We start from the raw sequence: 15,084 nt of genomic DNA on the forward strand, positions 1-15,084 counted from the left end.
TCGTCGAGGAGACACACGTGTGCAGAGCCTCGCACACAAGAGGGAAGGAATCCTGCTTGCTTATCAGATTTGGGAGGCGTACCCATGACCGATGGCGACAGGCAAACCAGGGCAGGTCTGGGTCACTCCGGCTAACCCAGAATAGCCCTCTGTGGGGATTCTGCTTAGAGTTTAGAAAAACAAATGTAAACCAAAGGTTTGTTTGGAAAGAAATTATTTCCTGTGTGTTTTAAGGAAAGCGATGCTCATCCCAAGGACTGTGATCTTGTGTGAATTTGGGATATTCCTTTCTGTGGAAGTTTGAAATTTTTGTGCATTTTTCCAAGATGGAAAATCCCAGGCGAGAGCACAAGCACGTAGGGCCGGCGTGCCCCCAGCAGAGGGTAAGGGTTTGTGCCCCAGCGCCCTCGTCTGTCAAGGGCAGGGGTGGTTCCTGCAGGGACTCGAGGTGACAGGCCTTGTGCGGGCACCCGGGGCTGGGGTTCACTCACGGCCGAGCCCGGTGCCACCCCAGCACCCTGACCTCTGCGGACGGCCAGACGGGGTCAGCCGTCCTCCCCCAGGGCTGCCAGGCTGGCTGGGGTCTCTTTAGCAACAAAGCCAAACTGTGAGCATGCTGCTAAGTGCTTTCTCTCTCTCTCCATGTCTGCATCCTGAGCTGTTTGCTCTCTGGTTTCACTTCTAAGTAGTTTTTTGTCTCCGTCTAATTCTCGGTCTTGTTTTTGTAACACAGAATAAAAAACATTTTTTGTTGTTGTTTAAAACGGTGCACCAAAATAGCATCATTCTCCTGTTCTTAATTTCAAGAGCAGATGAGCAGAATATCGCATAATTCTTTTTAAAAGTACAAATACATTTAGAAAGCATATTAGATTCTTTGCACTTCTGAAATAACATAGCTCTACCCGGCCCAGCGTCAGTTAATCACCTCATAAATTCTCCTTTGACGGATACTTTGGAAGTAGCTGGGACCGCCAGGCTGTCGGGGGAGAGAGGCCGATGTCCCGGCCACTTCTCAGTCTCCCACATGACCTGCCAGCCTAAGCTCCAGGAGGCGGGAGAGGTGTCTCAGACGGGCCCCGGACACGGGAAGACGCGAAGGAGGGTGGGAGGCACGGGGGGCATGCAGGCCGTGCCCTGGGCCCGGGAAGCTGCAGGAGTCCAGCTGGGGGACCCCGAAGATGCCGACTGGCCCGCGATGGGGAAGTCAGGCAGTCACTTCCGCCCCTGGGGTGGAGGAACTGCTGAAGAAGGGCTTCCTCAAAGGGACAGGTGTGGAGGCAGGAGGACGGGAGGCCCAACCCTGGGGGTCCCCCCCCGGGGCATCCAAGAACCTGTCAAATCGGCAACCTGGGAGCTTGGTGGAAGGGACGGGGAGGGTGCTGGGGAAATCCGGTTCCACTCCCACCTGCCAGTGTGGACGCCGGGAGGAGTGCGTCCTGCGCTGACGGCCCCAGCCACCTGCTCACGGGGCCCACACTGGCCTGCAGAGGCCAGAGGCGCGGGAAGTCCACCCTCAACACCTTGCAGTCCCACCATGGGGCCGGTTCTGTGCCACAAAGAGCGTGAGCACCCAGCCACAGGAAGCAGGGCTTCCGAAAGAGGAGGTAGTTATCTTCCGTGCAGTCTGGCGAGACCGACCGAGACCTCAGCTTCTCTCCACGCCACCCCCCGCATCCTGCTCGGGAAGGGGTGCAGGCTGAGATCCGACGGTAAGACTCCCCCGACAAGCGAAGACGGCCAGTCACGGGGAGGACAGGGCGGTCGCTACGGGTCATCCACGAGAATGCTTCTGTGCCAGCCCTGGCCTCCGTGGCCCGCACAGCTGCCCCTTCACGACCTGGGACAGCGAGGAGCCCGGGCAGGCTGCTGGAGCACCGGCCACCTATCCCCAGCACCACGGGAAGAAGGAAGAGGCTCTGGTCTAAGGGCAGGTGTTGGGGCTCCCATGGCCTTGGGACGGGGTGCCCCACCGTCACGAAGGTCCTGTGGGCACAGGGACTCCGTGGGCCACCTGCTGCAGTCTAGTCTTTCACTGTGGGAGGGGTGTTGGAGGAAGAGGCCGTGAGTTTTAGTATTTACCACACGGGACCCAGCAGTGCAAGTAAGCGACCAGACCCAGGGAGACGTTCCATCTAAGCTTGTGGACTATTTGCCCCAAACAGCTACGTATCCAAGGCTCAGGCCAAAGCCTCCCCACCTCCCCACAGCGGCCCTGGTAGGTCATCACACCTCCCAGCCTGTCAGTGCCCCCCCCTCCACAGTAGGTGCTTAATAAATATGTTAGTCAACTGTGGGTTCTTTGTTACTTTCCTTCTAAATATAGAAGCTCTTATTTTTATTTTTCAAAAAGTTTTAAAGATTTTATTTATTTATTTGAGAGAGAGAACAAGAGGTGGAGAGGGGCAGAGGTAGAGAGAGAGAGAGTGAGGCAGACTCCCGGCTGAGCAGGAGCCCAACTCGGGATTCGATCCCAGGACCTGAGCTGAAGGCAGACACTTAACCGACTGAGCCACCCGGGCGCCCCTAAAAGCTCCTATTTTTAAAGCTCTTCAGGGAAAAACCCCTCACACCTCATGGAAATGGAGGGCCTGGTCTGAACCCACACTGAACTGTTAGAAAAAGTCATGCCCAGAAGTGCCTTCAGATTTCAAGGGTCTGCGATGCCCAGGTCAGTGTTGACGGCAACATAAGGGGCCAGCTTTTAATCTTCTGACCTGCAAACTCGATCAGATTGCTGCCATTTACCATCAGAACATCTCCGGCGGCCTGTGCCGGGCCGGGTGAGGCGGGACCATCGGGAGAGGGTCTGCACCGTGCTCTGGGGGCACCAGGCTGACTGCAGTGCTGGCTCCAAAGGGCTGGGGCACAGCATGTGGGACACGGCGTGGGGGGGGGGGGGATCGTCCCCACCGTGGACGCCGATTTTGCAGAGAGTGTGGCTTTGGTGTTTCCTTGAAAATGTCAGCCGACAAAGAACATTGTATTACGTCTGAAGTGTGCCTGACCACGTCTCGCCTGTAGGCACTAGGACGGGGACGGGCAACTGCGCACGTGTTGGCTGCCCACGCGGTCAGCACCAGGAGAGCGTCTGTTCACGTCGGGCACTTGGGTCACAAACGCCCCTCACATCCCTGTCCTCTCTGCAGGGTGGGTTCATGCATTCATCAGGGTGCAAGCCCGGACCGGAACCTGCGAGAACACAGGAGGCTCCTGCGTTTATTGGCCAAGTGACTGAGAAAGGGGCCCGGCGGCCAGGAAGGGGCACACTAAGCCAGTCTGTCTGTTTATGGCCTCTGCGTGGGCCTGTCCGTCCGTAAGTCACATCACATACAACGCATAAAATAAGACTGTCTCCTACTCGATGCAAGCTGCTTTAAAGAACTGGTATCTTTTTGTATCTCTGTTTTCTGGTGGTGATTCCTGTGCAGAGAGCAGGTCCTCGACAAAGCTTGTTGCAGTAAGTGTGAGGCCGGAAGATGTCTGCGGACCCACCACCACCCACCTGGTGCCCACAGTGCGGAAGCCACTGCGCTAACTATCCTCAGGGCCCGAAGATTTCAAGGACGACAGGAGGATCCCAATTACAGACGAAGAAGAGGCTCAACGAGGCTAAGGAATGAGTCTCAAACTGCACAGTAATAGCAAACAAAGCAAGTGCTCGTTGGTGTGTGGATGTCCTCAACCCAGGACTGTGCCCCTGGACCACAAAGGAAGACACTGACTCTGTTTCTAGGCCAGGATGGCTTCCCAGCCATGAGCAGAAACACAGGCGCGAATGGGAAGGTGCCGCCGGCCCCACCCGGCCCCCACCTCTCCCTCCCCTGGCCCGGGAGCGCCAGGGCTGGGTACATACAGGTCAGCACCGCCGGAGACCGGTTCTTCAGCACGTTCTCCTCCCTCTGGGCCACAAGCGAGCTGTTGGGCTCGGCCTGGTAGACACACAGTGCCTCCCACTCCTTCTCCAGCCGGTTCTTGTTCTTCAAGTGGTCCTCCATGTAGGCCTGAAATGGAAAACACGGAATCAGGGACTGCCGCCTACAGCGGCGTCGGGCCCTTGACGGGAGCCAGGACACACAGGACACAGCCCACGCTTCACCTGCGTGTATGAGTGAAGAAGCTGGTTCCTACCGGACCCAGTAAACACAGACCAGCCAGACGCACAAAATGCAGGAAAGGCTTTTTACATGTTTTGCTGGTTGGTTCCCGGGGGTTCATGGTGTGTACATTCCGGGTACAGAGCCCGGGCATCAAGAACACTCAGATGATGACGTGGCCTCGTCAGCTATTACCAACCAACTGGGGAAAAGAAGGACACACGGTAGACCAGATCCGATCAACTGACCAAAAGCTAGTGTAGATAACGTGTCCACGCAGACGCCGCTCTTCTTATAATTGGCCTACTTTTCTGAATCCAGTGGGTGTGATGTGCTTAAGGCACGGGGCTGCTCTGATTTGTGCAAAATGTTAAACAGCTTGTGGTGGTAAAAAAAACCAAAAAAAACAAAGCCAAAACCCAAAACAGTGGAACCAGATATCCTGACCCTCAGCTGCTCGGATCTTAATTTTTCTGGGCACTTGTCTGTCAGCAGTGATCGCCAGAAGTGGATGAGGAAAGGCCTCCGGAACATTCCCTCCCACAAGGACAGCCACGCCGGTCAGCCCTGTCTGTGCATTCTCATGGATCTATGGAGTTGAGAAACGACTGTGACTTTAAGGAAAAGCATTTCAAATGACAAAACCCCAGTGGCTTTGTTGTGCCCAACGGAAACAGTGGTCCTACCCTGGGATGCCGTGTTTGGGGGTCTTCAATGTGTTGTGTGTGGACACAGGTCTTCAGCCACATCCACAAACAAAATAAAACACACACGCACACGGGTCCAGGTCCCTAGTGGTTAGGCCCCCCCCAGGTCTAGTCAGGGTTGGCCCCTGGCCCCCTGCCAGCCCCCACTGTCCTCTCACTCCAAGGGAGCACGACAGGCCTGCTCTGCGTCTCCTCCCCGGCCAACTGCTCTGGGCTCAGCAGCACTGGGAAAAGTAACTCACATCAGTCTTGTTGGCTTCCCACTCGTCTCACAGTTTGGACTACAGTTGACTTGAACTGGTTTGTGTTATTCACTCAACAAATACCGGCTCTATCCATGTCGGTCTGCAAACCAGGGAAAGCCAGGGCCCTGTGGGCACTGTGGGACAGAAGGCATCGCCCTCAGGGTCTGCCTGGTCCAGCGGGTGAGGGGTGGTGGGGGCACCCAGCCGACGTCCCCGGGAGGGCCAGTGATGGGCTGTGACCAGAAGCCAGGACCTGGGTTGTCACAGTCATTTAGGGCCCTGGCAGATGGCCTTTTGTGCAGATGACAGAGAACCACACAAGCCACGCAGTGACATACCCTCGACCCTCCGAGGCACACCCTCCTGAGGAACAGAGCCTCCAGCCACTGAAGGCGAGGGAGTCGTACCAGCCCATCCCTCCTCATCAGTGCCCTACACTGTGACCTCCGCCCAGACAGCCCCTCCGGGTTCTTCGCAAGGGGAGGAAGTGAATTTAAGTGGCCCAATCCAGAAAATATCAACTACAAACTGCTTTTTCTTTTTGAGACAATCATTATGGAATATGAATACAAAGTTATCCTAATAAGGACATTTTTGCATGATTAACATTTAAGTTTTGTGAAATATTTCTCCAGCTAAAATATGGGGGGAGGTATAGTTCTGGCTGAAGTGTGTGATTTCAGTGTTTCTGTGGTTACTTTCCTCAATATCGAATATTGTCTGCAAGAGGGGCACCGGATGTCACCTTAATCCCTGTAAACTGCAGGTGTTTACATTTTCACGTTTACCTCCAACGATGGGAAGTGAAATCACGCTGCGAGCTCACTTGAGTTTCTAAATTTATAGCAAGAAATACAAACTGGGACTGTAGTAAGCAAGCTTGGGTGGTAGGAGGGAGGAGGGAGAAAGAGCAGATATGGACTATTTTTTCATTGAGAACGAAGTCATGTAAAGATACACTTGATTATATTAAAATTGAGATAACTTTTTCATTCTCTCGGCATACTCCGGTAGCCTGTGTCTCTCATGCCCTGGTCATCTCAATTTGATCTGTTCTGTTAATATTTTTATGAAACATCATTTATGATATTAAAGTGATGTAATTTCCCCATTCATGGTTTTGGAGACTTTCCTCTTTCATGTTTGTGGATAAGATTCTTGCCTTTCATCTGTGACATGAGAGTATATTTTCACGTTGTCTGTGGGGAAGCTAAGCCTTAGTCCTGTCTCTCATGGGTGTGAGAAGTGTGAATTAGAACAGGTATAGTAACCTTCCTCAGACATAGTCATCTTCCAGAATAATTGGTAAGTTAACATGTAATGAAACACTACTCACATTCTTTCCCCCAGAGTGAGCATGTAGCTGGAGCTGTTTTAAAAACTGAATTCCAATAGTTTTGTTTTATATATGTGTGTGTATGTGAGAGTGAGCATGGTGGTAATGGTGGGAGGACATGGTTTTTAAACAAACTGTACATTTTTATTACACATGTAGCATGCATAGAAAAGAACAGAAAATGGAAGGAAGCAGAATGAAAACAAATGCTACTAATAACTCCACCACCCAGAGCTAACCATAAGGCTTTGATAAACCCTACTCTCCTTGGCACATGCATGGGCTGCTTTTTCTCTTTTTTTTCAGGGCTCATCACCATCGCTTCAGCTTTGGACAACATCCATATTATAGGACTTGCTTGTCTGAGTTGACAAGAAGCTGAGATGAAACTTTCATCTTATATTCGGAGAAGCCAAGGCTTAGATTCATTAAACCCTTAGCCCAAAGCCCCCAGCAGCCAGATGCAGCACCAAAGCTTGGGTCTGCTGCCTGGGACACTGTTGTTTTGTCTTGGCTCCCTGCTGCAACCTCCTCCCCACACCCCTACCTTCACATCCACTTCCTAGTTCATTCACAGAGCAACTGGATCACCACTTCTGGTCCCAGATACCACTGGTTTAAAAAACCACCAATGGAGCCTAGACTAGCACTATCCTTTGTCCAAACTTCATTTTACTAACCTGCTCCTTTCTGTCCCAATAAGACTATTTCCCAATGTTTTGACCACCCCCCCCACCCCATATCACCATCACTCTTTACACTTTGTTCATGCTGATTCTTCTGTAATGAATCTATCCCGACTTTAAGGTCAGTGCAACACCAGCACCTCCTTTGTGAACCTGGGATGTGCCTACTGCCAGCCTCTTGGATCCTCATTTCCTACAACCCCACCCTCTTCGTCGGACACTTACTATTTTAAAAACTATGTCTTTGCACATTCTTCTTTGTGCTATAGCTTGGGGGTGTCAGGATATTCTTCCTCTCATGAGATTAAGATTTTTGAAAATGGGGCCAGTGTCTCATTCACTTGGCATGTGCTTTGGGCACACAGTCAATATTTGTTGGATGACTGCTCATAACCTGGAAATTTCTAGAAATAATTTGTACTACTGATAAACATTTTATGTCAATGATGGCATCCAAAAAAATTGTCTTAGGATCTTCTGAAGTTGGAAGAATTGCCCCAAAATGTAATGTAGGGATTTTGTTTCATTGTATATTTCCTCACCTCCTTCTTGCTTTCTGGGTTATCCAGTCAGCATCTTTACAATCCACGCCAAGCAGGTGCTGCCACATTCTAATGCTCCCATGGCAACGCTGACGTAATGGCAGGTTTAGAAACTTGGAGGCACCACAACAGTTCAGAAAGCTCTACCTCCAACCCTTTTAACTCTTCCCTCTGAGTCCAGGCCCCGTGCTGTCTCCCCCCGTTCTTCTCTGTCACTGTGTGAACTCTGTGCGCTCGGCAAGCGTCTCTCATTCAGGACGTAATACATGCCGTCACTGGTGTGATGAGGGATATATTTCTAGAACCTGTCGTCCCAGGAGCTGTGAGCACCTGCTGGTTAGGTACCCACCTCACCCACATCACTTTACACAGTCCTGTTCCAGGTTCTTGTGAGTACCTCTGAATTGAAACTTTATGAGAGAAGCCCTGGGATACGCAAAGTACTAGTTAAAAGTACTAGTTAATAGTACTAGAAGGGAACCAGCCACATGCAGGTGGGATCCCACCGTGATGTGTACTCTGAAAATGTAAAAGAAGTGAAGAGCTCGTACTCAGTATCAGTTGCTTCAACTTGAAGAGCATAGGTAAATTAATTTTTTTAAAGATTTTATTTATTTATTTGACAGAGAGAGACACAGCGAGAGAGGGAACACAAGCAGGGGGAGTGGGAGAAGGAGAAGCAGGCTTCCTGCCGAGCAGGGAGCCCGATGCAGGAGGGCTCTAGCCCAGGACCCTGGGATCATGACCCGAGCCGAAGGCAGACGCTTCACCGACTGAACCACCCAGGTGCCCCAGGTAAATTAATTTTGATAGCTACTGCTGGTTCTTAAGGAATGTTTGGAAGCATGACTTTACTCTTTTAGGGTTGTTCACTATACCTTAGTATTGGGGGTGGCAGAGGTAGAGGCTGTGGAAGTGTTCTTGGCGGGAAGAACTCCCTCGGAGGAATTTTACTCAAGCTGGTTTTAGATCAGTCCTGAGTGGGGAGCTGTCTAAACCTTCTTGAATTCTGATGCTTTCCTGGGACCTAGACTTAATGGGTTTGCAGAAAAGATAATCCCCAGATAAACTGTTTGTGGGAAAAAGCCGGCAGGTTCCAGAATGTGGGTTTTCCGAGTTAGTAACCAGGACACACCGGCTGACCCCGGCCTCAGGCTCCACGGCATTAGCAAGTAGAGCAGGTTGAAGATGAGCCAGCATTTCTTTTGAGTTTTTTGCCCAGTGAGAACAACACCAGCTTTCGTAAGCCCTATTTTATGAGATATTAACCCAATCAGAGGTTCTCCTGTTTAATCTTCTTTGTATGAGTCTTAATTCCTCATCTCTTATCTTTTTCTAGCTCATGCTATTAGATCACTGGTAGGAAGCCTACAAACATTTTCTGGGTCACAAGGACTATGTGCCACCAGATGACACAGCATCCGTGTTTCAGACAAACCGACTGGCCTCCACATTTAATGGGATAATTTTACACAGAATCCCAAACCTTTGGGACAAAAATGTTATTGCTTGGAGACATGTCCACAATTTGTCAAGATAGCTTAAATATTTTCTGCAGTAAATTTTCTGATCACATTGTCAACACCGTGAGGTCAAGAAAGTGATTTCTAAAAATATGGAGCATTTGGGATGCTCTGGAACATGATGGGGTTTTATTAATAATCACAAGAGCACTTTGTATCTTCAGGAGCTGATTGTAGCTTCTGTCCCCAAAGCCTTTATGAAAGCCTCAAGGAGCTTTTGCTGAATTGGAAAGCAGTAAAATGGAGTAGGCACTGAACTGGATTTTGAAAGACTTCTTAATGTAATTCACAAAAAGAGTTGGTCCCCACATAGCTACTTTTTGGTTATACTTTTGGGCAAACCACCTCATCTCACTGACCCTTAATATACTGCTACATAAAAATGGGAATCATAGTTCCTATTCCTGACGGCGGTTCCGAGGATTGACTGGGTCGCTCTGTGAAGTCGCTTTGTGAACTATAACATGTATATACGCGGAGAGGTGGTGATCATGGCGGGTCTCAGCTTTTCATTAGAAAAAGAGGGAATCTCTTAAATTGTCGTCCATATTCTGTGACTTTACTGTGTGTCCTGGGGACATTCCCATGAGCTAATGAAATATGACACAGTGAGTCTGCAGAAAGAGCAAACACCGAGTGCAGCCTGAATGCAGAATTCGGGGGCATCGTGGCGGGCACAACACCAGCGTAAATACCACCAGAGAGGGAGATGACAAGCAGCACCAGTAAGCACGTAGTTACCAGCCTCAGAGTCATATCCTATTCACCAGGGACAGCCATCTTCCTCAAACACTCACCTTGTGTGGATGGAGCCAACATGCGCTCGGATTGCCATGCTGAGCTCACAGCCACCTGACTGTGAGATCAGGGATGGTTCCAGAACTATCCCCCTCCTCTCGCCTTGCTCCCTTTTGTTGATCACTGCCTAGCGAGGGAGGTATTTCATGGCCAGTCTTGAGGAGTCATTGGAAAATGCCAGCATAAGAGAAGGTGTGAAATCGAGCTGCTAATTGAAAGATGCTTTCCAGCGTGGAAAGCGGGTGCTAATACCCTGCGGCGCTTCTGACTCAGCATCCTCAGACCGCGTCCTGCTCGGAGACTGTTTCACGGGCACCGTTTTATGTTTGGTGTCAATACCGGGACCCATTTCCAGGATCACTAAGGAAATAACCCCACTTACAAAAACTATTCTGTTTCACCACATGCAACAAGCTCACGTCCGCACTTTGACGCCAGTCGGCAGAGCTGCTGTCCGCCTCTGAACACCAGGATAATGGAGTGTGCAGACTTGTCAGGGGTCGTCCAGACCCAGGCCACAGGGCAGCACGGGCTCGTCCAGGGCCTCCCAGATCGCAGCCGCCAAAGGTGCTCTGCCAAATCTGCGTCAGGGGCCGGCCAGGGCCCGAGGGACAGCAAAGCTTAGCTCTGCTAAACGTCAGAGATGAGATGTTATTTTAGCATCTCTTACACCAGCACTGGAAGGGGTGAGATGCTGGGCAGTGCGAGTGGATTCATTATTACTAAAGAGAACAGGAGAAACATATCCCTTTCCCGGAACACCAATGCTCATGAGGATGGAGGATCACGGGTGGACAGATAAGCGAAACGGCATCCAGTCAGCACCATGTCCCCTCAGTCAATATATACAGAAACCGTCAACGGCAGCATGGAACAGTGTCCTTGCAGGTGTCCGGACACCTGCTGTGTGGGTCCTCAGATACGAAACAAGTAGAGAGCATCTCGGTGGAACTTCATTTTACAACAACGCTGCCAGAAACAAGCATATGCCCGCTGTGGCAAAGGCGTATTAAAGATGGGTGGGCTTTTGGAAGACCCGATTTTTATAGGGAAGTTTTGTTTCCACTCCTTTCTTTACCTTGGTGCCTGTTATCACATGACTTTACTGATGTGACAATCAAACATTTTGTTAAAGTGAAGAATACAACCCATTTACATGTCCCTTCTTTGTGAGGAGACCAGAAGGCTTGTGCTTTAAAATCAGGTAGAGGTAGATTAATGCCTTTAAAAGCAAGGAGTAAGCTGCTTCTGCTGCCATTTGGGCAAAGGGAGGACCTTTTTCTCTTTAAAAATAAACATTGCTGGGGCACCTGGGTGGCTCAGTTGTTGAGCGTCTGCCTTGGGCTCAGGTCATGGTCCCGGGGTCCTGGGATCGAGCCCCGCATCGGGCTCCCTGCTCAGAGGGAGGCCTGCTTCTCCCTCTCCCACTCCCCCTGCTTGTGTTCCTGCTCTCGCTCTCTCTCTCTCTGTCAAATAAATAAAATCTTTAGAAAAAAAAATAAACATTGCCACTTGTCTTCATTAATACATGAAAGGGAAATGTTTATGTTAAATGTTTGAATTCCCACAGTAAGAGGTTTGAATTCCAAGCAAAGAATATGTAAAGATGAGAGGAGCACTTTGATGGGGTCCATCGTCCTGACTTGGCTTACGCAGCCAGAGCCGCGGTGTCAGCCGGTGGTGCGGTGAGGCAGGAGCTCTGCCCGTCTGCACAGCGTTGCCTCTGACGCACTCTCAATGTTATTCATTAATGTTATGAGCGGGCCCGTGAAGATACTTGAAACTCAAAATTAGAAATTCTAAGCAGTACATTCAAACTCAGAGAAGGACAGATCTAGTTAAATGATCAGAGGGTAGCTTTGTTATTTCTCAGCTTAGAAGAGATTTGCTAGAAACAGGAATTGTGACCCATACGATTGTATTCAAATGCCACCTGACTCTGATAAATCGGAGCCACAGCGTTAGGCCCTGCACAAAGAGCATGGCCTGGCTGCCCAGCGTGTCCCGTACCACGCCCCACATCTCGGCACCTCCTCTCACTTGCCGTGGGACTGCTGGTCTCACGGGGTGGTTAAAACACGCATGGCTCCGGTAGATATACACGTTAGTCTTAAAAATGGCCAAAAAACAAAACAAAACAAAAAAAACCACAGACCCAGGAAAGGCCAACTCAAAGCATGTTCCTGTGTTATCAAAACGGAGTTTACTTGGGAAAAGCAAACACAGTTTGGCCTTCAGCCTCTGGGTCATGTGTACAAAAAGCCTAAAGACGTAGGCGTGAGGAATAGATGAAAGACTCGTGGTTCTCCTCCTTTTGATTACATTTTAAAAATCACTTCTGTGGAAATTCATTTTGAGGGGGGCACGTTTCCACACATCTTTGCAGTGAGCCTGGTTTCTCCTGGTGAGGCTGACCAGCAGGAGCATCACATGGGCAAGAGACCGGCTTCACGGGCAACTGTGAACTCACGTCATTTTCCCCAAATTCTCCGTCTGAAAGCTCTGGAGGCCAAGCAGAATCTCTGCAGCCTGGAAACCCCTGAAAATGGGTCTCAGGGCTGTCTGCACGTGACTTAGAAATGCACTCCCACTCTTTATATCGTAACCAAGCAGACTGGGGTGATAGAAGTGTAAAATTGTTAAAACAGTGGAGAAAAGTTCAAAGGCTGCCAAGTGGAAAGCCTTTAAGAGAAAGTCCCCAGCTCACACGCAGTTTAGGTGCAGAGGTGAGTGAACACAGCGACACAACGAAGTACAGAAGGAACAGAGGAGAAAACATGCTGGGTTTGAGGCTGTGAACACCGAGTTCTCTGTTTTATTTAAAATCCCTTTTGTAATTGAAAAATAAAACACATGCAAGAACTAGGAAAATAAACAAAAGCTCTAAAGAAAACATCATGTTTTTCAAAGAACTTCTGGGAAGCCCCCCAGGCAGGAGTCTCCAAGGCAGGAGTTGAGACGTGGTCCACGTCCCCTGTGCTTTTGGAGGGTCAGAGAGAACGCAAGGTGCCTTTCTGCAAAGCAACCAGTGAAGGGGACATGAAAACTAATTAAATCTTGATTATGTAGAACTAACTAATTGGGAGCTTTATTATAATTTTGGGTCTTGGTATTCTGCATCTAGAACAAGGTCCAGAATTGCAAGAAGTCATATCGACGAAAGAGAGGTCTTGAACAGTGGTGGAAGAGCCTGTGGGGCATTTCCTGGAATCCATAAATAATTAACCTGGTCACAGGGTGGTCTTCAGGGGGTGCTGGACATAGATCGGCGACGTGCTGAAGGACACCCCGCCTGTGCTAAAGACATGCGCTCATCGAATAAGTGTGTGACTTCCACTAGCCTTGCTTGACAGATTTGTAGAAGAAGAAAACCACAACTTGATGAGCACTTAAAATTAAAACCTCTACGGAAATTGTCAATAATGAACACCTGTCCCGGGAAGGTTCTGATTAATAAACTTCGAGAAAGAAGCAGTTCTGTCCTTACCACCTACTCTTACTAAACCGGAGGAAGGGAGAAGGTTCTCCAGCATGACGCGGCGCTCTGTGTGTGTGTGGGGGCGGTGGGGGGGACGCGGGCTCCACAGGGAGACAGAGAAGGGAGCCCACGTGGTGGCAGCCGTCATGCTGCTCTGTGCAGGCTGTCATTCTTCAAGGAGCTCGAAGAGCTTAAATAAACAATTTTATGAATCTTATTATCTTATTTAGCATCTTAAAAATTAAGGTTATATGAACAGAGGTTAAAATACAAAGATGAATACTCATGAGTGATGGAAAATAAGAGAATTATACTGTATTTTCCATACATGAGAAAGGTATTAATGTTTAAATTTAGGGCAAAGAGTTTCCTTGGCATTATGAGTGAACGCTGAATTTCTCCTCTAATTGTGGGAGAGACCAGAGCTTCACTCCTATTTCATACTCCTGCCCTGGTGTTGGTGGTTTAGGGATTTATTCATTCATTATTCACGTTGTCATGAGCGCATCAGCCGAGCCGGGGCATGTGTGTGTTCCGAGGACCCAGGAAAGACTCTGTCCTCGTGCAGCTGGTTTCTTCAGGCGGAGAACAGACCACATACAAATAAACAAACATGATCAGAAAGATAACTTCAGGTAACAGTAGAGCGGTAAGAACACACGACAGAGATGAAGTGAGGGGTGGGGGGGGCAGGGGCTCAGGCCCCAGGAGGGGAGGCCCCTCTGATGAGCGGATTCCTGGGGGCATCCTGCAGGATGGGAGGGGCTCATCATCGAGAAAGAGGGGTATCACAGGGAGACCGGGCAGCCAGGGCGAGAGCCTGGGGTGGGAAGGGTCCGGCAGGGTCCAGAAACAGAGAGAAGGCCAGGGTGGTGGGAGCCAAAGGGGCGAGGCGGGGCAGCGGCCAGTGCCCTGACCACAAGGGGGCCCGCCGCCCGCGGGGGGAGTCTGCGGTTTGCAGTAAGAGCCGCGGGAAGCCACTGGAGTGTTTTAAGCAGAGGAGGCACATAATGGAAAAGATGCTTTTAAAAGGTCACTCTCGCTACGGGCGGGGACCAACCGCATAAGATGGGCCATCCGCACACGAGAGCACAGGGGCTGACATTTGGGAACAGCAGCAGGGGCGGAGAGCACAGAGAAGGGGGTGGATGCATCATATATTCCGGAGGCGGGGCTGCCAGGATTCACTGAGTAAATTAGAGGATTTTAGTCTATTTGATAGAGACTGCTCATTTGATTATCCAAGCTGTTCTGCCTTATACTCCTAAATTTCTGTAACCACTCAGTTTGTAAAATATTCTGTAATTGGCTCAACCCTCCATCTGTCACACAATCACAGCGGGGCAAGGTTCTACCGAGCTGGTCTGAGAAACAAGGTCACAGCCCTCATCTACCCGAAGTCAAAAGTTGGGGTAAAACCCAAAAAACCCCACCAACATTCCTGGTATTTCCAACAACCTCCTTGCTTTTGTTGCATGGACAAAATGCTCGGATAGTTGCTGGCACCACTTGGCTGTCAGTGTGCCCAAAGAGCCACAGAAAGTCAACAGCCAATAGCTTAAGCCACAATTTAAAGTGTAAAATCAGTCAGACAACTAAATTAACCTGGAATACTCTGATATACGTGGACACGTAAGGCTGTTCTACGATGCAGACAAATGTGTGCGAGTAC

General features: G+C 49.8%; 1 protein-coding gene across 7 annotated transcripts in view; it reads right to left on the minus strand.

Annotated features, from left to right (window-relative positions):
- The window catches only part of PTPRN2 (protein tyrosine phosphatase receptor type N2), an 822,826-nt gene that overhangs the window by 63,021 nt on the left and 744,721 nt on the right, over positions 1-15,084 (minus strand). For all 7 annotated transcript variants that reach the window (XM_078059815.1, XM_078059811.1, XM_078059813.1 and 4 more), the window contains one exon: positions 3,857-4,004. In XM_078059815.1, coding sequence (XP_077915941.1) covers positions 3,857-4,004 — 148 coding nt within the window. The remainder of the gene's footprint in view (positions 1-3,856; positions 4,005-15,084) is intronic.

Source organism: Halichoerus grypus, chromosome 12 (assembly GCF_964656455.1).
Source record: "Halichoerus grypus chromosome 12, mHalGry1.hap1.1, whole genome shotgun sequence".
In the NCBI taxonomy this organism is placed as follows: Eukaryota; Metazoa; Chordata; class Mammalia; order Carnivora; family Phocidae; genus Halichoerus; species Halichoerus grypus.